Source organism: Triturus cristatus, chromosome 1_2 (genome assembly GCF_964204655.1).
Source record: "Triturus cristatus chromosome 1_2, aTriCri1.1, whole genome shotgun sequence".
Taxonomy (NCBI): domain Eukaryota; kingdom Metazoa; phylum Chordata; class Amphibia; order Caudata; family Salamandridae; genus Triturus; species Triturus cristatus.
In genome coordinates this window covers 902,497,347-902,520,888 of record NC_140580.1, presented here as the reverse complement: position 1 = coordinate 902,520,888, position 23,542 = coordinate 902,497,347, and the positions used below count along the sequence as shown (strand labels likewise).

Below are 23,542 nucleotides of genomic sequence, written 5' to 3'. Positions count from 1 at the left end.
TATGTTCACTAGTGGGTTGAGGTCAACGTGAGTTAATGGCTGATTCAGGAGTAGAAAAGGTGAGAATGGGGTTGCAAAGTATGCCTGATGATATAACCAAGTCTATGAGCCCAATGAATAGTGAGTTACAGGCTGGCATAATATGTGAAAGGTAAGACTTATCATGAAAAGGCAGTAAAGTCCCTTCTTTCTGGCTATGCACCTGTCATTTTTGGCTTGTTTAAGGCGTTTATCTCCTCCTAAGGGTGGACAGGTTTATCCTAGCCTAGTGTGAGATTATTTTGCATTTTGGTACATAGTAAATTTACTTGGGTGTCTGCGTGAGTAAATATAGCATATCTGTGTGAGTTCATGGGGAAGAAGATACACTGAAGTAAAAAAGGGGCTTTCACTGATTGAAATATCTAAAATACACTTTTTTGGAAAGGTGGAAATGTGTGTTGCTGGTTGGCATTTGGGTGCTGGCATGCCGTGAATTATTATAGGGTTAGTATGTATGTGGCTGTGATGGTATCTGAGTGATATAGAGATCGGTTTGTTTGTTCGTAATGTTGTGTGGCTGTGTCATCTAAATGTTTGTGAAGGAGGGTAGATATGTAAAATGTATCTGGTAGGAGTGAGTTAGTTACAGTGGAGATGGTGACACCTGATTAAAGTTGCTGCTGGGCATTGGTTGTGGTGGGTGACTTTTATGCAGTGCTAGGGTTAGTGAGTGAGAGAATAGAGTGAAAGCTCCTATTGAAATCATAGGCTAAGGTGAACATCTGGGCTGTAAGAATAACGGGAGGAGGTGGGACACGGTGTGTCACTGTTCAATGAGAAATGAGTGAAGTGTAGAGAAATAGTCTGAATTTGTTGAGAACGGCATGCAGGGCAGTCTGCGCCAGACCTTCAAAACCTGCTGCTACATGTAGACTTGAACTCTAAAGGGTGACTAAGGAATAAAGATGTGGCAAATGCAAACGCATTAGCAATTGATCCCTTGCATGCCAATGAGTTGGGAGAGCTCAGCGTTCTTGGTTGAACCTCTGCCCAGTGCTACGTAGTAGTGGTTGAAATTATAAAATAGTTTTAAGTGACAAGATAAGCTTCCAGTGAATCAGAGGAAGTGACATCACACAATAGTACCCCATCAATGGGCCCAAGTACCACCTTTGACAAGCGTAATTGAAATCTTAAGTCCAGAGCATGTTAAGAGTGGTTGATAAACTTCACGTTTAGAAGCTTCTGCTAACAGTAGTAAAAGATACATACTTTTAGAAGATCGCTTGTCCAAATGTTTCAATCACAGGGATTGCCATGTAGTTTATACAGAACTTGCAAGAAGCAATAAAGGGTAGCAAATGCTACTGTTAAATTATACCCAAGTACATAACTACACCTCCCTCCATGTTCATACAGGACTTGTATTGGAAGTCTACTGTTCTCAGTTACCGAAACAATGCATTCTAGGAGGTGTTTACTTGCTTCGAAATTGACAGTAAATAAATGCAGTGGACTGGAATCATCATTTTGTGGAGACATGAAGGTATATAACCAATCTCTGTATGATTAAATAATGCCAGTTGTTCTACTCGCAAGTACATTCTGAGACGTATCCCATTATTTTAACCGGTTTGCAAAAATAACACAGAAATCTTAAAGTGGTTGCAAGTAAAATGTTGTTTATTGCGTGAGTAAGTTTACAAATTTTAGCAAATGCGCCTCCCGCAGTGAATAGTACACTCCAGTTTCCCAAGGCTGACCCAGAACTTCAATTGACAGGTAAATGGTCTCCAAAAGTTATTTTTCTTTTTGTTTGGTTTCCCTTGGATAACAGTCACACAGAAAGGGCTTAGTAGTCAATAATGCATACTACGGTAACACACACACAGAGTATAATGAAGCTTCTGCAGTAACCCAAGAGGTCCACGATGGGGGTGCCCTTACCGCAACAAATGTTCTTTTTAATACATAATTTATTCAGTACTTTTTAAATCTTCTATCATAACATCTCAATTATTTGAGTGACTGGCATTTAGTCTTACCCACCCTCTGAATACAAGTACCTCTTTTTAAAAGTAGACACTTAAATGGGACAGACGTATAGATACTTGGATTTCTAATCTCATAAATCTATGAGCAATCTAAATAATCGATTAGACTCTCATACTTGAAATTGCGACTCCATGGCAAAGCTTTCTGGTTCTTCAGCTCTTGTCCTATTTAAAAGGAGAATAAAACACTGCAAGGACCAGAATGCACTGTTGCTGGTGCAGCTGTCTGAAGGTGGGAGGCAGAGTTAGCTAATTAGCAAATTCGTATTTTCCTGCACTGTGCGTTTTTGGAGAGGCAATTCATAAGCAAATCTCTGGTTTGCACATTTTCCAGGCGAGCATATGATTCTGATATGACCCTTTTGGGGTGGACCTTGATCAGGACTCAGGTTGGGAATTTTTTGTGTGAAATATGCATCATTTTGATGAATGTATCTCATGACAAAAGTCACATAAGATAATATTAGTAGACTTGTCCGATATGAAAACATCTCTTGGTGTTGACTTCCGTGTTTGTGCAAGGCATTTTCTGCTTGAAGCAGTGGCTCCTGGGAAAGTATTTAGCTAATTCTAGCAATTCATGGTGTTTTAGCCCAAATAATGAAAACTTTGTCTGGGCACTAATGGAGACACTTCGGCCCATATATACTAATACTTTACAGTGGGCTTGCACTTGCAAAGAGTTGTGCAGTGATTTACTTTCCAACACAAATTGTAATTGAGATGGAAAGTTGCCTAAAGTAGCACAAGGTAGTGCTATGTGCTCCTTTGCAGTACTTCGAGTCACGAGGGAGTTCCATAGGTGGTACATGGGTTCTCCAATGCAACCACTTATGGGTTTTCACACAGCGTCCTATCAACTAACATTTGCAGGCAGGGATTTACAGCACATGTACAAAGTGGGAAAAGTATTAAAGGATAGTTTTTGTACAGGAAGGGTCCCCTACCAGTGCAAAACCTATGCTCCACGGAATGCACTCACCTCTGTACTACGGTGCAAGGATATGGTCGTTTGTGTATGGGAGCGTAAAAGCCAGAGGAAAACTCCCTCCCTGCTCTTCATACAATGCAACGCTACTTCGAATGCAGCACTGCATTGCTTGAAAAGTTACTAAATCCGCTCCCATAGTCCTTAAACTGGTCTAACCATTGTCGTAGAAAGACTGCCTACTGCATGTCCAATGATTTAGAGAGCACACTTTTCCAATATGAACTCCCGAAAAGGTCAAGTGCCTTAAATACGGAACTGTTAAAAGCCTACTTTGTATTTTGTGCTGCTGCATACCACACTTCTGCCATTTATAAACCCTGTTTATAAAAAGGTGCCAATACCAACTAATTTTAAAGCATTCGATTTACTGGCCTCGGAATTATGCAGGCTGAGTTTCCAATTCTCCATTAGATTCAAATAGAAGATCATGGGAGACATGAAAGAAAGTGATAAACTCACTCAGCGTTCTTCGGAAGAGTTTTTAGATATTTGGAATCATAATTCCAATTGCTCATTCAGATTCCCAACACCCATTGATTTTTCATGCAATGCAAGATGATTTTCAAACAGCTGAAATTCGTATTCCCGATGGGTTACTTGCAATTGCACCTTGTATGTTGACATTCCCAATGACCAACCGGAATTCCGACTGTTGCATTGCATTGAATATGTCTAGATATTTTTGGGACTCCGGCTGGCCACTTTGAATTTTGTTTCTCAATTGTTATTCTAGCTGGTCATTTTGGCATTCAGTTCTAAAGGTACATTTTGGGAATTCCCAGTTCTGTGGGCGTCTGGCTTGACATTCCCTGTCGAGGTTGCACATTAGGGTTGTAGCTATGACAGTAACAAGTAGGGCACACAATGGCGGATCAGGGACTAACAGAAGGGTCTGGGTCCCCGGCAGCTTGCAGACGCTGTAATGTTGCGGAAGTGCAGGTTGTACGTGTCCAGCCTTTTCCGGAAACAGTCGGCAGCCTCTTCGTCACATTCACAAACCTCTTTGTCACACTTGTTGGGGGTTTTAACTGTTGGAATAAAAATTATGATGAGAAAATGTGTTAACTATGGTGCAGCTTTGATAGAGTCTATCATATAGAAGTATGGAATAACCTTGGTGCATGAGGAGAGACAACACTTTTGATAAACATTATAATGAAAATGCATTCCCACACATGGGTTAAGGTCAAATTATCAAGTGGAAGAGGATGCACCCTTAAATTAAGAGCTGAAAATGGACTGAAGCAGGCTTATAGCCTTGCTACACTTTTATTTTCATTGTATATGTCTAAACTTTCAGTCAAAATAAACTAATTTTAAGTTGTTTCCCGAAATGTGTGTGGTAAGAATGTAATTGACTTGCCCATTTCACAATAAATTTAGAGAAAACTAAAATGATGGTCTTTTCGAGAAAGAACCCAAGTCTAGGTTTACTTGGTCTATAAATAATTATAAGCTAAGTAGAGTTTTTACCTCTCCATATCTAGGTTTTTCCTAATATGAATGGGAAAGCAAACCTGACTAACTTGAGAAAAAAGTGTTACAGATATTCCGCTTAAAGAAATTCTTATGTGATTATGTAGGTTGATCTGTTGGGGGGGGGGAATGCAAAAACAACAGTTGATGGACAGAATGCAGAACAATGTCATACATTCACCCCAGTACAGAGATCTGGGCCTAAATCCGTTGTTTTTTTGCTCACCATACTGTTCCAGTTTGAACCCAGCCATATGCAAATCAGTCTTGACCCTGTGCCTCATGGAAACAGTCCAGCCCGAACTGCCAAGCCAGGTCCTCCCTGGACTGGAACCAAGAATCCTAGGACCGGTTTCGGGGTTTCACCCCTCTTCAGCCAGGATAGCTTGATTCCAGTGGCATGGAGAGCACAGGACTCATGTCTGAGCATACCCGTCCCACTCGGGGTGACAAATGCAAAATGGCTTGGCAGTTCGGGCTGGACTGTTGCCATGAGGCACAGGGTCAGACTGATTTGCATATGGCCATGTCTGGGGTGGTGGAGTGAGCTAAAGAATGATGATGGTTTAAACCCAGATCAGTTGACTGGGGGTGAGTGTTTGATTTGCTCAAACGCTCCGTCCATCATCTCCTTTGGTATCGCTTGGATCGCCCTAAGTTGGCAGGGTATGCCCAGACGTGGGTCTCTTGCTCACTTTGCCACTGGATTCAAGATAGCCTGGCTGATGAGGGTTATGAACCCGAAACCGGTCCCAGGATGCTTGTTTCCGGTCCAGGGAAGACATGGCTTGGCAGTTCGGGCTGGACTGTTCCCATGAGGCACAGGGTCAGACTGATTTGCATATGGCCATTTCTGAACTGGGGTGGCGGAGTGAGCTAAAGAATGATGATGGATTAAACCCAGATCAGTTGACTGGGGGTGAGTGTTTGATTTGCTCAAGCGCTCTGTCCATTATCTCCTTTGGTATCGCTGTTGGGGGGGGGGCACATGCTAGTATTTAGGGCTAACCTTGCACCAATTTTGATCTATGGCCCATCTGTCTTTTTGATAAACTCAAATGGAGATATGAATACATTAGCAGTAAACTATGACACCTACGTTAATCGATGCCACAATGCTGTATATGCTCAGAGTTTGGGTTTTCGGCTATCTCTTCATCATCAGATCCATCCTTTTTAAATTACATAACAGCATGTAACAGGTATAAAATTGACACTTTAAAACATATTTTAGCCTTTGACATAGTCAGCATTAATTGACAATATAGGTATTCCAAGTCTGAAGTCTTATCTTTATGAACTTTAAAGCCTATATAAACTTGGCAATTGGGAAACATTCAGTACCCAGAGTAAATATTGTCTGACATCCCTATTGGAGAAAATAAAATAAGCCTATTAATTTAATGAGGACTGTGATCTGCTTAAGTTGAAACATCATTTACATTATGTAAAGTAAACATTTACTCAAAAGAGACAAACCACATTAATTTGAACCTTACCTCTGATGGTTAAAATTAAATGTCTCTCTATTGGAATGTTATACTTATTATTTTGCCAAGTTTATAGTTCTGGGAGGTCATCTAGGTGAGGTCAATTAAAGTGCTGTTTATGTTCTTTAGTGAAGGAGACAACTGGCTATATTTTGTGTATATGTTAGTTGTTTTTGACTTGAGAGTTAAACATTTAAAATCGATATTTAGAGAAAGAAGAGTGAGAACTATAATGTTGCCCGTTTTTTTTTTATTTTAGTTGGGCTCCAATTGCTTGTTTCATAGGATGAAAATTACTTTTTTAGCAGCACAACAGTTACATAACAAGTAAATTATTGCAAAGTTGCCAGGTGCTAAAAAGATGTTATTGATCCATCAGACTTTTTGGTGATGTGGCTGTGATTCATTTCATTTCATTTACTTTCTGCATGGATAAAGTTCTGCTTAATCACTGGTACTGCTAGTCTGTGTCACATAATTTATGTGCCATTCTATCTTGTCCCTCTATATTGTGAAGATTTCCTTAAAATTAAATTTTACAACTACTTATGGTGCCTGTGCTCCTTAAGGGCAGATTCTCACTTAGAGAAGTCTTACTAAGGCCACTAAGCGTTCTTCAACTAGTAAGTGGAAGTTACTTGTGGAAATTCAGGAGTAAGTCAAGAATAATTTACACCATTGCATAGAAATTATATAGGACGTGTGCACTACAAGGAACGCGTCATTACCATGAGTTCCATTACCACGCAAGTCGTTACAATGACTTGCTTTAGGGAACACGTTGTTGGATTTTAAATCCAACACCTTCCCTACTGTTGCACAGACTGGAGTTGGAATACTAAAATATACTATTCCAAAGTCCAGTGCTTCCCTAAGGCAAGTCATTTTAACGACTTGCGTTGTAATGGAATGCGTGGTAGCAACACGTTCGTTATATTGCCCGCATGTGTTGTAAAAGCATGCGTGATTACGTCATACATCCCTTGCTTGGGAAATATTTATATCAATGTACTCATTTTGAGGCTAGTCTAATACCTTTCCTTGCTTTCCACAGATTCTGATACTTGTTGTTAGTACTTATTTTTAGATACTTATGCTCACTGAGGATAAATTATGATGTCTGTATTCAGTTAAAGGCATATTCTTGAATTTATCACTGGGAAAATGAAAACTGTAGGTGGTATAAGGAATTAAGAACTACTCACATTAAGTAGAGGACAGCATGAATTGACTGAGATTTATACCCTTACTCATCTAAGATCAATTGGTAAATGCTGACATTCCCCATCCTGGGCAAACAGGGCTGGTGGAAATTTTGTACTTTGCTATTCTTTGACCAGGTCTGAGATCCCTTGACCTATTATTTGCTCATGGAGATCTTTTCACAACTCCAGGAATCACACCTGATCCCGCAAGCTTCACCCTGAGCCTCTTCAGACAGTACTTACTGCACTTGATATTGTCTTCATAAGCGTAGAATCTGTAGTGAGTAGTTTCAGGGATGCAGCCCATCATCTGAGCCTTGTTGTAACAGCAGGCATGTTCATGGCAGCACCTGCAATGGAAAGAAAGACAAGAGACAGTGAGATGGAATGAACACATTACACAAGGGCCTGAACAAGTCTCAAAGTCCGTCAAAGCTGTTCCTGCAGATCCACCAAGTACACAACAGCGTCACCTCACTTTATCCATATATGAAAGAAGGCAGAAGGTATGGACTGGGGACATTAAAAATTAACACTTTTGCCCCACCAATAAATCATAAGTCATTGACATAGGTTATTTGTACTACGCCAAGTGTACGAAATTCATTAATTCATTGCTGCAGCAATGGAAGCTTCTGCCAGACACACTGATGGAATGATGCCTAATTGGATTTGGAAGTTAGGTTCAAATATTAATATTGTGAAACTTGTAGGTATATACATGTAGATAACAATGGGCCTGATTACGTTTTTGGTGGAGTGCGGATATCCCATCTGCCAAAATATGAATCCCATTATATCCTATGGGATTTATATTTCGGCAAACGGGATATCCGTCACCATTATGACAGATTAACCCGTACGCCAAGATGGTAATCAGGCCCATAGTCTAGAGAAAATGAATTATCCCCCTAATTGTCTACACAGAAACACACAGACGACATATTAAAGAAGTATAACCTAAACCCACATGCATTAAACAGGGAAATAATATAATCCCAGAATCAAGTCATGTGCCAAAGCTGTAGGCAGGTTTTTTGCATTTTACAGAACATCATGACCTTGTTGATATCTCAGGTATGGTTTAGTTTGAAGTAGTTGTTCCTAGACACACGCTCCCAGGTTTGATAAATACAAATTAAAAGTGCATAAGATACACTCCAATGTACTTGAATTTGAGTGGGGATCTTCATGCTAAAGAGGGCTCTTGTGATAGACTTCTTATTCTTTATTGTATGATTCAAAAGCTCAAAATTAGGTCAACAAACATAATTAAAACAAATATAATTTCATGGTTAACATTTAAAATAAACAGTATTGCACTGAAAAGGAAAATCCTTTATTAAATGCTTAAAAAACACTTTTTTAAAGTTAAAAAGACAATAAAAATCTCTTCCATTTGTATGGGAGTATATGTATAACAGAATATCTTTAGCAATGCAGATTATCTTAAAAATCAGCAAACTTCAATATGTGCCGTTTTCAACACTGGACAACAGAAAATGACATGTTTTATTTTCCGGATCACTTATTTGCACAGTGGATATACACACTGTTATCATCTTAAACCAGACCATCTCCCTCCTGTAAATTTCAAGGGTAGCACCACACCCTTAAAAAATGAAGTAACAAATGTTGAATCTTACGTTTGTTCTGTGTATGCACCTTTTCCTTGGACTGTTTAAAAAAATGATGGGTATGCTACAGTTTTGTATAGTATCAGATCTCTACAATGACCACACACTGCTACAACACTAGAATTAATAATCCTTGTAATGTTTTGTACTTGGAAGCATTTTAAAATACACCCACAGGATTATTTCACCTAATGCATTCTAAAAAGCACCAGTTAGTACAAATTTCAGGTGGAATGCCTCTACTGGGGTTTATTTATTCAAATTACATATTCTCTTCAATAATTTGTCTTCAAATCAATTAAAGACCAATAGGCATGAGATATCTATGTTCCAATTCTACATTCCGGGATAAACGGACATTGGCAGTACATACATGATAAAGAGATACAAAATATATTTCATAATAATATCAGTAAATTGAATATAGCGTGCCACCTTGTGCCATGCTCAATATGTGGTCAATCAGAAAGATTCTGGGCAAATACCATCCCAAGATAAAGATAGCATGAGAGCTTTTTCAACTCTTCATTTCAATTCTCCAGCAAAAAGAAACTTCTTTGTTAAAATCATGGTTTTGCTTTTAAGTTAATTCATTTTTAAAAGATGATTTTTTGCACATGTATTAGGGCATTTAGCCCATGTTGTAATCTTATAGGGGCCATGTAACAAATTATCACATCATTGCATAAATCAGTGTATTTATAGGATAAGAAACCAGAGTTGAGCGAATTTTCCAATATTTGTAAAAAATTAAAGGAAAATCATACATATGTAGAGAAAAAGGTAGTGGTGCTGAAAGGCATCCCTGTTTAAGGCAACTTTTTGTATCCATTTATTATCTTAGACCTTTATCTGTCCTTATGAGTATTCTATTCTAAGGGCCTGATTCACAATATAGCTTGCACTTCTGAATAAGTTTACACTTCTGAGTAAGTGTAGTACTTGTTGGTATTCACAAACTCTGAATGCAGGTTGTTACTACAAAAAAACAGTAGTAAGTTCAGAACTACAAATGGCCAACTAGTGGTATTGCAAAACCTGCCCATAGAAAACCAAGGAGGCAAGCACTTAAAATAAAACCGCATCAAAAAGAATGTAATTAAATTGTAATATTTAAAATAGTTAGAAATATAAATAAACATAAATATATAAAAAATAGAGCATGTTCATTGATTATAAAATATTTTATAAACCTATTTTGAATTAAAAATAATGTTGCACAAAATTTTATTAAATAATGACATTAATTGTAATTAATTCTATACATCACTTTTACATAATTATTAATGGACATTATTTATTTTATTTCGGTGAGAATTTAAAAAAATTAACTTAAAGGTTAGAAAAATAATTTGGGGAAAAATATGGAAAACGTCAGTGGTAAAAGCAAAAGACATAAGTAAAAGCAAATAAAGGGGAAGAAAGCCTGGGAGTACCTCTGTGTTTTTCAGAGTGTGCTAGTCCTAATCACGAAAGACCACATTTGCAGAGACGAACAATACACCTAAAGGATAATATATACTACATAGCTCCTTCCAACTTTCTCATATCGCTCTTCCCTCCTAAACAGTGCCTTATGTTTTTAATGTGAATTCAAAGGTTATGATCAGGCATTAATGAAGACAGGTTTCAGAAATTCAACCCTGCAACTTGCAGAAGCTAATTACTGATGTGGGATACATAGGACTATGGAATGTATTGTCTCGTGGGATCCGTAAATGGCGATTACTTTTGGCAGGACCACCAAACTTTTAATTTAACTTTCTGCACACATTGTGCCCTTTTTTCCCACATTTGACTGTTTTGTGACGTTTAAAGGACAACACTTCTTATATGTAAATGCAACACATCAATGAACAGGCAACTAAGACTAACTTAATTTAGTTCGCTAGTGGGCTACCAAATCAATAAGCATTTGTTTATAGTGGAAATTTCAGCAAATTAATTGTATTTCTTTTTAGCTCTGTTGGCTAGTGACCTAACCACACTGACAAGTATTGATGACCTCCTTAGTTTAATGTGCATACTGAAAAAATATGTTATTGTATTATTGTTGCACGTTTTAAATAGTAAACTTTGTTGTTATTCAGGTAGGTTTGCGTTGCTGTATTTTTGTAAATGTTGAGCTATGATTTAATACAACTGGATTCCAAATAAATCTAAATAATGTTATGTTATGTGCATTTGTGTAGCACCTATTACCATTTGTATGGTTGTGTAGCTCTTTCAGAATCTGGGCATCCTTTGTGGTTCTCAGTTATTCATTGATCGGATTCAAGGTCATCTGTTGGCTTTGCATTTGCCTGCCCTTGGTTGCATTTAAAGTTCATTCATATTCGGTAATGCCCAGCGAGGTTAGAAAATACTAGGCTACTGTTTAGTGATGATGATGCCTTCCTTTCCAGTGATGCCATAAGACATCCAAGGCGAGGACACCCGAAGAGGTATCCCGCCTCTTAATTTGAGCCCAATTAAGAGATGGTCCCAACGTGCACTTCAATTGAATGCACTCACTCTGGAGTTCGGCCTAAGGGCGACCAATGGGAGATCCATCTCTGACCTGAAAGGGGCACATACCTACAATAGGGTTGGACATACATCTAGGATAGATTATATCCTCTTAGATTTTCGCCTTTGGTCCCATTTGGTAGATATGGAGGTTGTTGCATCTACGGATAGCGACCACAATCCGCTCTCTCTGAGCCTAACCTCTTTATGGGGAAAGAATACTAGCCGTATAATCCCTCCTGCCATAAGGTTGACCGGAGAAGTCTGCCCTTCTAATTGTGGGAGGCGGTTAAAATGGGACAAGTTTGTCCTCAATGAGGAGAAGGTTATGGGCATAAGGGCAATTATGTCAAATATTATCCCAAGGCTATCAGCCGCTACATTAAATGCTAATGAGGTTTCCTCCTTGTTTAGTAGTACCACTAGATCAATAGGGGACCTTTTTTCTATACCCATTCGAGCTGATGGCGATCGGAGGGAGCCGCGTCCAAAGGGTAATCCTGGCTGGTACTCTGCTCCCTGTCGGAAAGCAAAGCGAGAATTAATTATGGCAGTGAAGTTAGGGGGTGGAGGGTTAGTGGCGGTTGCGCAGAAGAAGTATAGGTTAGCCCAACAGGCCGCTAAGATAGACTGGGAGGACAAGTTTTGGAGTGACTTGAAATCAGCTAGCGCAGAGAAAAATCCGAGGAGATTTTGGCACTTAATTAGAGCTAAACATAGGCCCACAGACTCGCTCATTACCTGTAACATTCCTGAGGAGTCCTGGTTCGAGCATTTTTCTTCCCTTTATACCGTGAATATGGAGGATGAACTAGACTACTTCCCACCCACTTCTGGTTGTCATGACTCAGGAGTGGATGTCCCTTTCACAGCTAGGGAGGTTGAACACTCTATTAAATCCCTTGTCCTGCTGAAAGCTGCAGGGCCTGATGGTTTGCCTGGGGACCTTTTCCGCCTTAATCCAGGAGAGTGGGGGGTTCTTATTGCTTCCTTGCTTAACGCATTTGGGCAAGGAGCTCCACTCCCAGAGTCGTGGATGGGTGCAGAGGTCGTCCCGATCTTTAAGAAAGGGTCTCGGGATGACCCATCTAACTATCGCCCCATAAGTTTGATAGACTCGGCCCAAAAAGTGGCAGGGAAAGTAATTTTGAGCAGGGTTCTCCAATGGGCAGAAGAGAATAAAATATTATCTGACTTCCAAGCAGGCTTCAGGGCTGGTACCGGGACCATCGAACAGTCATTTCGACTCCTGATAATTTATTGGAAGGTGGTAGTTATAGGCAAAGGCAGCCTGTATTTGGCATTTATCGACCTGCGGACTGCCTTTGACCTAGTACCCCGGGAGCGCCTGTGGCGGGTCTTGGTAAAGTTAGGTAGTCCCGCGTACCTACTGTGCCTAATAATAAAACTTCATGAGAACAATTATGCACAGGTGAGGTGGGGAACCCAGGGACAAAGTACTGCTCCCATTAAAGTTAGCAGAGGTGTGCGCCAGGGGTGCGTCCTCGCTCCCACACTCTTTTCACTTTATATAAATGGAGTTGTGGATCACCTCCTTAAAATTCCAGCTGATGCACCATCCTTGGCAGGGAGGAAGATCCCAACTCTATTATTTGCCGATGACACCCTGCTAATCTCTGAGACCCCGATTGGCCTACAGAGTCTCTTGGATGGTTTTGATCAATTCTGCAGGTCAACAGGTTTAAAGATCAATACTGATAAAACCAAGTTCCTTGTCTTGAACCCTCCTAAAAAACTTGGTCGGCCCCCATTGCTTAATATGGCTCCCTTGGAAAGGGTCAAGGAATTTGACTACTTGGGCATACGCCTCCTTGATACCATGAAGTGGGACAGCCACCTCCTTAAAATGATCTTAAGCCACAAAAGGGTGGTGGGGGCTCTTCTGAAGGAGCAGAAGGCATCCTCTATGAAACCTATCGCCCCGGTGCTCGACATTTATGCTGCCAGAGCCGTTAGTGCGGCACTTTATGGAGCAGAGTTATGGGGCGCCCAGAATATGAGCCAGTTGGTGTACTCAGAGAACAACTTTTTGAGGGACCTGATGTCCCTTCCTAAGAGCACTCCCACTCTTCCCCTCCTGTTGGATATGGGATGTCGTCCCATCCAGGATCAGGCTAGGCTGCGCCCTCTTTTATTGTGGGCTCGCCTGCGGAGGGTCCCGGAACTGGCCAGTTATGCCGAGGGCCTAAAGGAGATTCTAGGCTTGTCAGGATGGGCAAAAATAAGGTGGTTGAGGGACGTGAAAACTTGTTGACTGAGCTTGGTCTTGAGGGGGCTTGGCATTCTCGGTCTGCTCCTCCCAAATCAGTCTTGAAGAACCTATATATATGGTCTTGGGTAACAAATAAAAGAAATACTGATTCTAGTCTGTGCCATGCCTCTAGGGATTTTTTGCTTGTAAAAGACGTAGCACTTCGGGAACATTATTTGGACCTCATTACAATTCCCAGGGATAGAGCTTTGTTTTTTTTAAATTTAGAGTGGGTGTGTTGCCGGTAAGATCATTGACCGCCCGGTGGAAACCTCCGGCCCAAACTACACCCTACTGTCCCTTTTGTCCACAGGAGATAGAATCGATCCCCCATTTTCTGTTTGTATGCCCTGCCTACAAAGCACCCCACTCCAGGTGGCTAAAGCCACTGTGTAGGGAGCTGGGTACTCGACAATGCAGCGTGGCCTTGCGAATTTTGAGTTCAGATACTCGGCTGCTGTTTGTTTGCGGCTTAGCCAAATACTTAAGCTGGGCATGGCTCATTAGGACAAAATGGCTTCTACTAATTGTTTAATTATGGTCTCTGTGTTTAGAACTTTTTAGCTATTTATTGTCTATGTTTTTTATAGATTTTAACTTTGTTGTGTTTTTTACTTCTGTAAAGCTTTTAAAGATATTTTCTTATCGAAATAAAGCCACTTTGACTGACTGATAAGACAGCACAGTACTAATTTTGGGTAAAAAAATTGTTGGCTTTTATTAATGTGAGCCGTTGCCTTGAGACCCTCACAGGTGAGTAATGAGCTTTACAAATCCCTGATTGATTGATTGAGTGAGTGAGTGAGCCCACAGAAGCCCACCTGACGAAGATAAACTACACAAGCCAGGGAATGCAGTTGCATAAAATTCTCGCTTTTGGTTACGGTGAAGGTTCTCTGGACAATACTGCAGACAGAATCTGCCAACTGCTGGTATCTGGCTGTAGCAAGACTTTGCGTGTCATTTATAGTTGGCCGCCATAAATGAGGTGGTGCTCCTCTCATGCCAAAATTGAGGTTCCCCTGCCCTTTTTAGAGTCGGGGAACTGAAGGGTTTACACTGGTGGAGACTCAGCTGGCTCTGCCGAAATAAACCTGTGACACGACTGCCCCTCCTCCACGAGTCCTTCACAGCACAGTGACCTTCACAGCGTCTTTATTAGGTCGGCCGACGTCACTCTCTTTCCCTACAAGTGACCACCATGTCATGCATGGTGGGCCCAGGTACGGAAAAAAGTACAATAGACCCTAGGTACAGGGAGAAAACTCTGTGTCAGGACATTGGTTTTTTTGTTTTCAGGAAACAAGCTCCCACTTTGAGGGTTTGATTCTTGGAAAATAAACAAACTTTGCTGAGCGGGTGGAACAAAATTGACATCCGCATGGCAAAATCCAGTGTTTTCAAAGGAGCCATTGCATCAGCAACTCCACTGAAGGCACGGCAATCCACTTCCATGAACGGTTGGCCTTCATCAGCAAGTTGGAGGCCATAGACTCCATTGCCCTGGTGGACTGTGCACGGTGGTCTAAATGGCCCTGTTGGTCGCTGTACATTCGTCTTATATCAGAAATATGGGAGTTCCTGGGGTGAGCAAAGTTCTGTGAATTTCCTGTGTTTGGCAAAACTTGCAACGCTTATGCTTTACTTTACCGATTCTTCTGATTATTGAGAGACATTTTCGCAGCATAACAAGACAATGTTCACTCTAACCAAACCCAGCCAAGCTGGACAATGTATACAGATGTTTTGTCTACATGTTGAGCTTTTTCAAAGATTATGTATGTAAAGTTGTATAGCAGAGACCACCATGACTTATTGTCCACAGAGTATAGTTTACGCTGTACGGTCTTAATACTGTTAAATAATGATATATGCTACATAAGTTGCTGCAGAAGTCACACTTTTTACACAAATGTAAAGCAAAACAATTTTTCCAATGTTTTTGATGTTGGAAAAGATGTTCATTGAAGTTTCCAAAGGCTGCAAAAAAAAGGTAATCTTTGAGGTTTCAGTCAGCCCTAAACCTGACCACTTATGTTTTTTAGCTACCATATCCGCTTATAACTAGGTCCGTTTTTATAAAGGACTATTTGGTGTTTTTCACTCAAATGTATATTTGTACTCCTTTTTCCCGACTCCTGTGTCATTTTTTGTCAGGGTGGGAAACTTCTCAGTTTCAAACTTTATAGCCATCTAACTGTAGTTGTGAGGGAAAATTCCTGCAAAACAAGTTTTGCAGATGAATTTTGAAGGGAAAAGGTTCTACTAAAAGGGTAAAAGTAGGTAAAGTATTATTGTTGCCCACATTTTTTTAAAACTCTGTGTATTCTTCATTAACTTCATGATGTGAAGTTTTGAAAAAAAAGTCACAAAGTTTGTGAAGGACACTTTACGCAGCTATGCACACCAAAGTATTTTCTCTGTGAGTAGCCCTCTTACCAGGTTGAGTCTGAACTCTGGATATGCAAAACAAAGTATATAAAACAAATGAACAAATCTTAAGTTGTCGTATGGTATGTGTCAGCAACTCATCCATTTAGGTTCATTCTTTACATCCTGGTGTGCATAGTGGAGCTATAAATGATATGCTATGGTGTCAGACTGCGCTTCTATCATTTGTAGGGCCCTGAAGTGCTCTCAACATTCCGCAGGGTTCCTGAGTTTCACATGGATTGGTGTCATGGTGGACTGGTATCATTGTGTCCTCTTTGCATGAATTTACTATTCAGTTTAGTGATTAGTGATGGTTTATGTTGCCTCAGTGGGATAAATAAATTCAGGTTGAGCTTGTAGGAGATTTAAGTTGTGTCTTGTGGCAGAGTGAGTAAGCTATGGGACTTTGTCTTTTCATTTCATTCTACGGGGTGAATATTTGCCCATTGCTTGGTCAGTTGTGTTGGGTCATGTTGCTAGAAGGCATTTGAAGCGATAGGACTTTGGTATTGTGTTGTGTGCATGTTGGTGATGGAAGAACTAACTTGCACCTTATCTGGGAAGGATGGCTGTGTGAGGAGAGAGATGTGTTCTTGCAAACACAGGATCACACGCATAGAAAGGCAAAGGATTAACTTTTAACACTTGACATGGTTAAATTAAAGACCCATGCAGACAGGCAGTTTTGTTTGTCTACTGATTAGACCGGATATACTGAGCTCTGGTTCCAATACTCTTACCAGTCAGTTTCATCCACAGGCACGCCCAGTGTGTTTGATCCACAGTGGCATCCATAGTTGGTGTAGTTGGCCAAGCTGTAGGTGTAAGTGCTGAACTTAATCATCTCATTGAACTGGGCAGCGGTTCCCGCCCCAAAGGACACAGCTAAAAAGAGAAAAAATAAGAAGAGGTTTGGGAACAATTCCAAATATGTTTCAGGGAAGCTTCAGAAGTACTCTTAGAATAAAGAGAAGGAAGTAAAGCGTGGTAATAACATCAATATCTGAAAAGTAAGATGTACTCTTTATTAAGTAAAAAAAGGGATAAAGGAAGATTAGGAATTCTGTCTAATAATGAAGTGTTCAGAAAAAATAATGGCAATGTTGAAATCTGCCTTGAGATGGTTCAAGTTATTTTTTAGCTACCAAGTGGCCCTGTGTAATGTGCAACTCCTTCAGTTATGGCTGTTGTTAAAAAAAAATCCAGACTGCTGGTAGGTTTCATACTTAACATAGGCCTGGTCGGCATATAAGCAAATGTTATTTGTGATGGAACATGGTGTAACATTGACACAGTACTAAAATGATGTGAATCCTAAATCTCAAACGTGCATCAATGTGTTACAATTGGAGCAGCGCTCTCTAAAAAAGCTCCACAGAGCCCAATACTGGCACCTGGTTTTCGAATATTTAACTATCCTTCTGCCTAACTTACATTTAAAAATGACTAAAAGATCAACACCTAAAAACAAGTGAACTAAAAAGGGAATTTCTTCTACTTTCAGCTATACCTGAAATCCGTCTGAGTAACAAGTTGATTAATGCGATACAATCTTTGGGTTTCCAGCAGCAAAATGTTGAATCTGCTAAAACTTTAAGAGTCATTTTAGAAAGGAATCTCAACTTTGAAGCACATATTAAAAAACTGGTAAAAAGAAGGAGGGGTGGATTCTGGGCCGTCTTTAGCACTGGTGGCGCCCTGTGCGACAATGTTTGTTGGCGCCCCTCACAGACTCCCTCACTACCACCCTTTCACAGTGCCCCCTCAAGTCTCCACAATCACTCTCTCTCACATGTATTTAATTAGTTGTATGGCACCTCCTATACCAGTGTAGGGTGTCAGAGCACTTTACATCAGACACACACACACTACACAGAGACAATCAATCATAGGTGTGTAAATCAGTGTATAGAAAATGTTACATAAGCCAGAAGACTACAAGGTGTAGGAGTCACATGTCATCCATACTGGTAGACATTTTAGTTTAATAGTGCTTGGTCTGGAGAAGCACAGACTCATAATTGAAAACATATCCCCATGGTTTGGGGTTACATTGAATAATAGAGATTTTTTATTCTTACCAAAATGAACCCTTTGTGAAACATTAGAATAATGAAAGACAGACCTCACTGTTCCATGTTAGGGTTTTAACATCTACACTGCCAGTAACAAAAGGATCTCTCTGTCAAAAGCACTGACTAATTTAAAATATATGCACTTTCTGATCTGCATGGTACACATTCTTGGCAGCAGGCATATAAACCCTCTGTGCTACCATAAAATTAGTTCAAACTTCTACTAGACAAAACTCCTTCTCTCGCCAGGAAGAACATGAATCACGTAGTTATCTTGACATTTTTATTGCTGTATGAGAATTGCTGGAGGCTAGGAATGCAGCTGCAGGTGCTTTTAAAGCTATCAAATACTTCCAAGGACGGCGCCCCCTTGAAGAGTCAGCACTCGGTGCGGTGGCACCGGTCGCACCGCCCTAAAGCCGGCCCTGGATGAATTCTAACTTGAACTTCTCAGTAAACCGCAAACCTGTCCTTCCACCAAATGGGTTAAAAACTGCAATGTGATCAATTGTACTTTCCTTTCTCACCTTGACTATGGTAATGCACTACCCACCAGACTTCCAAGGAAGAGCCCTACACCTATAAAGGCTGTTCTCACTTTTGATGTCTTCAAACCAGTGCAAAGTGTTGGGAAATCTTCCTTGTAGAATTGACAACAAGAGAAATCGAGCTTTCTCCGCCATACTGGCTGAAATCACCCTAGGACGATCTACGATGTTGGCAAAATATGTTGGTGGACTATCTACCAATGTTTTACTCTGTGGTGCTCATATCACCCAAAATGGAGGAACGTCAGCGCCGATGCAATATAATCTTTATACCATGACAGGCGATACCATTCTTGGGACACTATGTCTACTTTTTCCTAGAAGTCTGATGCAAATTCCTTGAAGATCTTACATCCAGTTAGCTCCTCCTGACATGATGATGGACAAGTTACCCCAGAATGCTCAGCTGTTCTGCCACCATGTCTGTGGAGTCAACCTCAGACCACAGCAGAGGTGGAGCCAGAGATGTGTCCGCGGACTGCATGTCGCCAGCTTTGGTACACAAAGCAGCGCTGTTATTCCACTCGAGATGAGGATGCTGAATATTCCACTCTCTGGTGGAGCCTCTCAAGGCACTCGCCCAAATAAGGTTGTGAGTCTCTAGCTCTGTCCTTCACCTGCATCTTTTAAATAAATGTACCTCATTTTGCCTCCAAGGCTGTGGTTGGCTGGCTTCATGAAGGTACCCCGCTTTGAGTGAAGAACTTCATAGTGGCCGCTCTCTGCCTCCCTCATCACAAAATGTAATCCCATAATCCCTTGCTTTATAACCACCCCCCACCCACTACTATAATAAACACAATTATCCTGCAGCAATATTCACAATCGCAGCCTGCGAGGAAAGGGTGTTATTCAGCAACAAAGAGTGCTTTTAAGAACCAAAAACCCTATGTTGTTACGTTATCCCACCAACCATTGCCAAATAAAATACGGCGTCGAATCTGCTCCCCGCCGTGCACAGTGTTCCAGAATGTTCTCTCTGCATCCTGCAATGTGTGTTCAGATGTTCCGATTAAAGCTGGCCTTCTCAGGAACAAGGTCGGCGGCGCGTGGGGCCGAGCATTGTTTGTGGCCGCGTCTCGCGCCCTGTAAATGGGATTTAGATTTCGTGGAATGTCTTATTCTGGGACAAAACGTCCAGAGGGGGCACCAATGGAACGTTCCTTCCACCAATCAAGACGAGAGAACAATGGATGTTCCCTTACACAAAGCTAAAAAAAAAATTAAATCCTCTTGCTCCCACGGGTTCTGTCAGCCAACACTGACGTTCTGTGCTTTCACCCCACATACATTGAAGAAAATGAACATTTTGCTGGGTCACAGCTGAGAAAGAGTCTTTTATACCGTTTGCTTAAAATGAGTATAGAATACTGATAGGACCGGCACTGTGAGAGCTATATTATTACCTGGTATTTATTTTTATCATCGATTCTATGCGCTATGACGTAAAACATCATCTGGAGTTTGTAACTCTAAAGTAGCACACTAGAAATGATGAGCACGGAACAGCCAATCAAATTCATTAGAGAGCATCCCACAACTACTGCGATTGGCTCTAATATAGTGCGAGTTGTAGGTCTCACAACACTGCTGTTTGCACAACAACACCTACTCTCGAAGACTACAACGTTGCTTACATGTGTTGGAAGTTGCACACTCCCTCAAGAGAAAATTGCATGACGTCAATGGAAATAGCATAACAAATAAACGTAACCTTGACTAAGTCACTAACACTAGAACCCACCGGAGAAGCGTGTTGCCCATCCAAAAAAACACTAAAGCGCCTAGTCACAAGTAGTAAGTGCTACATAAATACCAATACAATACAACAGACCTTAGAAGGGGGCAGAAGTCTGGACAAGATGGGTGGTGAGAGAACTGGCAGATGTATCTGCCAATGCCCTTCACTGTCACCTCTTACCTTGGGCTGAGAGGCAAAACCAATAACCAACCCCTCATTTTTAGGGACCGGGACTTATTTTTCTTCAGCAGACTTTGACGCAGAGGAGGAAGAAAGGTAGAAAAAGGAGAAAAGGAAGTAGAGGAAGATAGAAAAACAATGTGAGAGGGGAGAAAGAAAACATAAAAACTGTCATTTGCTTTTAAAGAAGCAATAGAGCAAATCCATACATTATAGATGGAAAAGTAGTGCATGTCGACATGTTGGGTAATGAGAATGCTGCATGTAGCGGGTACTTTTATTTTGCAGCTTTAAAAGTACTCATGCATACATCACTGAAGCCAACTGCAGCCATAGTGGAAGCCACCGAGGAATGAGCTTTCAACAGGGATTTCAAATATTGAAGAGGAGTGAAAAAAGAAAAAGAGAATACTCTTTACTGCAGGAAAATGTACACAAGTCCGGGGAAATGAAAACACGACTAGATCAAATGGAAAAAAAAGCCCTATGAGGAAGGAGAATTCATTGTCAAAAATGCCTGTCTAATTGGAATAATACCAAAAATAATTCATTTTTCTGAGTACGTCATAGAAAGGGATTTAGGGCCTTATTTTAAAATCTGGCGGACAGGATACTCTGCCACAAATGTGATAGAGTAACTTATCCGCCAAACCCCCTGTTCGTCCGCTCTATTTAGAGTCGAGTAACCGGTATCTTTCACTGGGGAGCCTCTGCTCTCTCCGTCGATGGAAACCTTTGAACACTGCGAGCCTAACAATAGTCAAGAGTAAAGCACTCCAGACCATCCACACTGAACAAGGCGTGCGGTCGAGGAAAAGAAAGAAATGATATTTTTGTTTTGTTCCTAAAAGTAAACTCCTGCTTCGATAGTTTGATCTTGAAAAAACAGAAAACTTTGCTGTGTTGGCCCTGGGCTGGACAGGCCTTTAATTCCACCGGGCATTTTCCCGAAGGGCTGGAGGCAGGGGTTTAGGGCAGGTGGCCACTCCTAGTGGGTCTGTCACTTTCCCGGGTCCCTGAAGTTAATTGCAGTAGCATGGGGAGGCTTCAAGAGACATAAAGAGGGAGAGAGGGGCAAAGTAGGGAGAAAGTGATCAGATAGGAAGAAGAAAGAAGGTAGTAAAGGGTGGAGAATGGATGGACGGAAAGAGAGTGATTTCAGAAGAGATGAACAGAGGGGGGCTGGTTTCAGCATTTTTTAGCCTGGGGTGCTCTTGATTCCCCAGGCCTGCCCTGTGGGGGGCCCATTGAAGATGGTGGCTGAACAGCAAAGCTGCGGCGCCATCAGCGGAGTCATCAGGGTGTCGGATTCTCTTAAGGCGAGGGCTAGCCACCACGATGACTGAGGTCTCTTAGGGGCAGATTTACAAGCCTCTTGACACACTTTTGCACTGCTGTTGCGTAACTTTTTGTGAAGCAGCGTAAACAATGTGCCACATTGTGGCCCATTTACAACATGATGCATCTAGACAGATGCATCACCGTGTAAAGCCCGACGACACATTATACCTGCATCAGGTATAATGTATGCAGGGTGGGCGTTCCCACCCAGGAAAGCCTTGTAGAAGTGACGCAGTGAAATATACAAGATTTCACTGCCCCACTTCTAGGACGCCACTGCGTCCAAACCCTATGCGTCCTTGGAGCAGGAGTAAGGAATGATGCAGTGTATTGGGAATAGGCCTCCCCGTGCATAGCTGGAGTTGCGTTGTGCTTGCGACATGACTCCATCAATGCGTGCCTTTTGCGTCCAAAGATGCATCAGAATTTCGGACACATCTGTCAATCCTTGCGCCATGGTGCGACAGCTCAGCCATGGTGGCACATGGGTTTCGCATGGAGGCGCAGGGAAACTGACGCATCTGTACAGATGCATCGGTTTCTTGTAAATCTGCCCCATAATATGGTGGGCTATAGTGCACAAGGGCCGTGGCGTACCTCCCTCCACTGCGCTGGTTGGATGGAGTGCAGCCAGCCAAAGGTTAAATAAGACCCTTAGGCTTGATTATCAGGGCAGTGCCACGTGGTGCTATTATTACCCAATGAAAATGAATATCACATTATCGACCTTGTAAGGATGAGAGGCACAAAATACTCTAGTGAAAGTCAAATTAGGGCCAGAAAGTACTAACAGATCTCTGCAGAAAATAATTGCCTTATTATTTTAAGAATTAGTTAGTAACACTTATCTTGAAAAAAGTACAAAGGCACCTCATATTACTGCTACTAGCGCCTTAGGGCCAGTAGGCGCTAGATAAATGCAACTTCATTAATAATATTAATACTTACTGCAAGCTAAGGCCATTAAGCCAAGAAGAAGTTTCGCCATCTTTGTGCTGGGCTCGTTGGACACACGTGCTTCCGGTCTGTTTGCTCTGTAGTGACTTCAGGTAGAACCTGCCATATATACACCCGAGAGCCTCAGTACTCCACCACTCCCCGCCCGGATAATGACCCCTTACAGTGGAGTTTGCAATTATGGGGGAAGAGACGTCCTCCGGTTGGCGCGTGACTCACACAAGGACCACTGTCTGGGGAGCTTTGTATCTTTTAGCTCTCACTTCAAGCACAGTTGATTTTAGGTGCCTGACATAATGTATTGTGCACATTTAGTGCTAGAGAAAGGGAATGGGAGAAACCTTTCTGGGGTGCCCACCCCATTAATTTGAAACGTGCGGCGTAACTTTGTGTCGCTGCCTTATGCCATTGTGCAATTTTTCTAATATCATACACGTATAAATAAAGGCTGTGTAACGTGTAACATAATCCAATAAAGACACAGAGAGTGTTCAGGTGAAATGGTATATGCGCCTATATAGAGGATACACAATGGGTAACTATTTATAGTGGCTTTATAAGGCTGGGAGGGGTTCTAGCGTCATGGCGTGTGTGTGTATATACATATATATATATATGTGTGTGTGTGTGTAGAGGAATCCTAAGGAGTGAC

At 41.3% G+C, this 23,542-nt stretch overlaps 1 protein-coding gene across 1 annotated transcript; it reads right to left on the bottom strand.

The window, feature by feature from the left end:
* Nucleotides 1–1,644: 1,644 nt before the first annotated feature.
* LOC146868276 (phospholipase A2 homolog otoconin-22-like) lies at nucleotides 1,645–22,958 on the bottom strand. Its single transcript, XM_085609613.1, has 4 exons — nucleotides 22,882–22,958; nucleotides 16,789–16,933; nucleotides 7,442–7,548; nucleotides 1,645–4,055 (listed from the first exon to the last, which is right to left on the bottom strand). The coding sequence occupies exons 1-4, from the start codon at nucleotides 22,919–22,921 to the stop codon at nucleotides 3,907–3,909; spliced, it is 441 nt and encodes a 146-aa protein (XP_085465739.1). The 5' UTR covers nucleotides 22,922–22,958; the 3' UTR covers nucleotides 1,645–3,906.
* Between the last annotated feature and the right edge of the window lie 584 nt (nucleotides 22,959–23,542).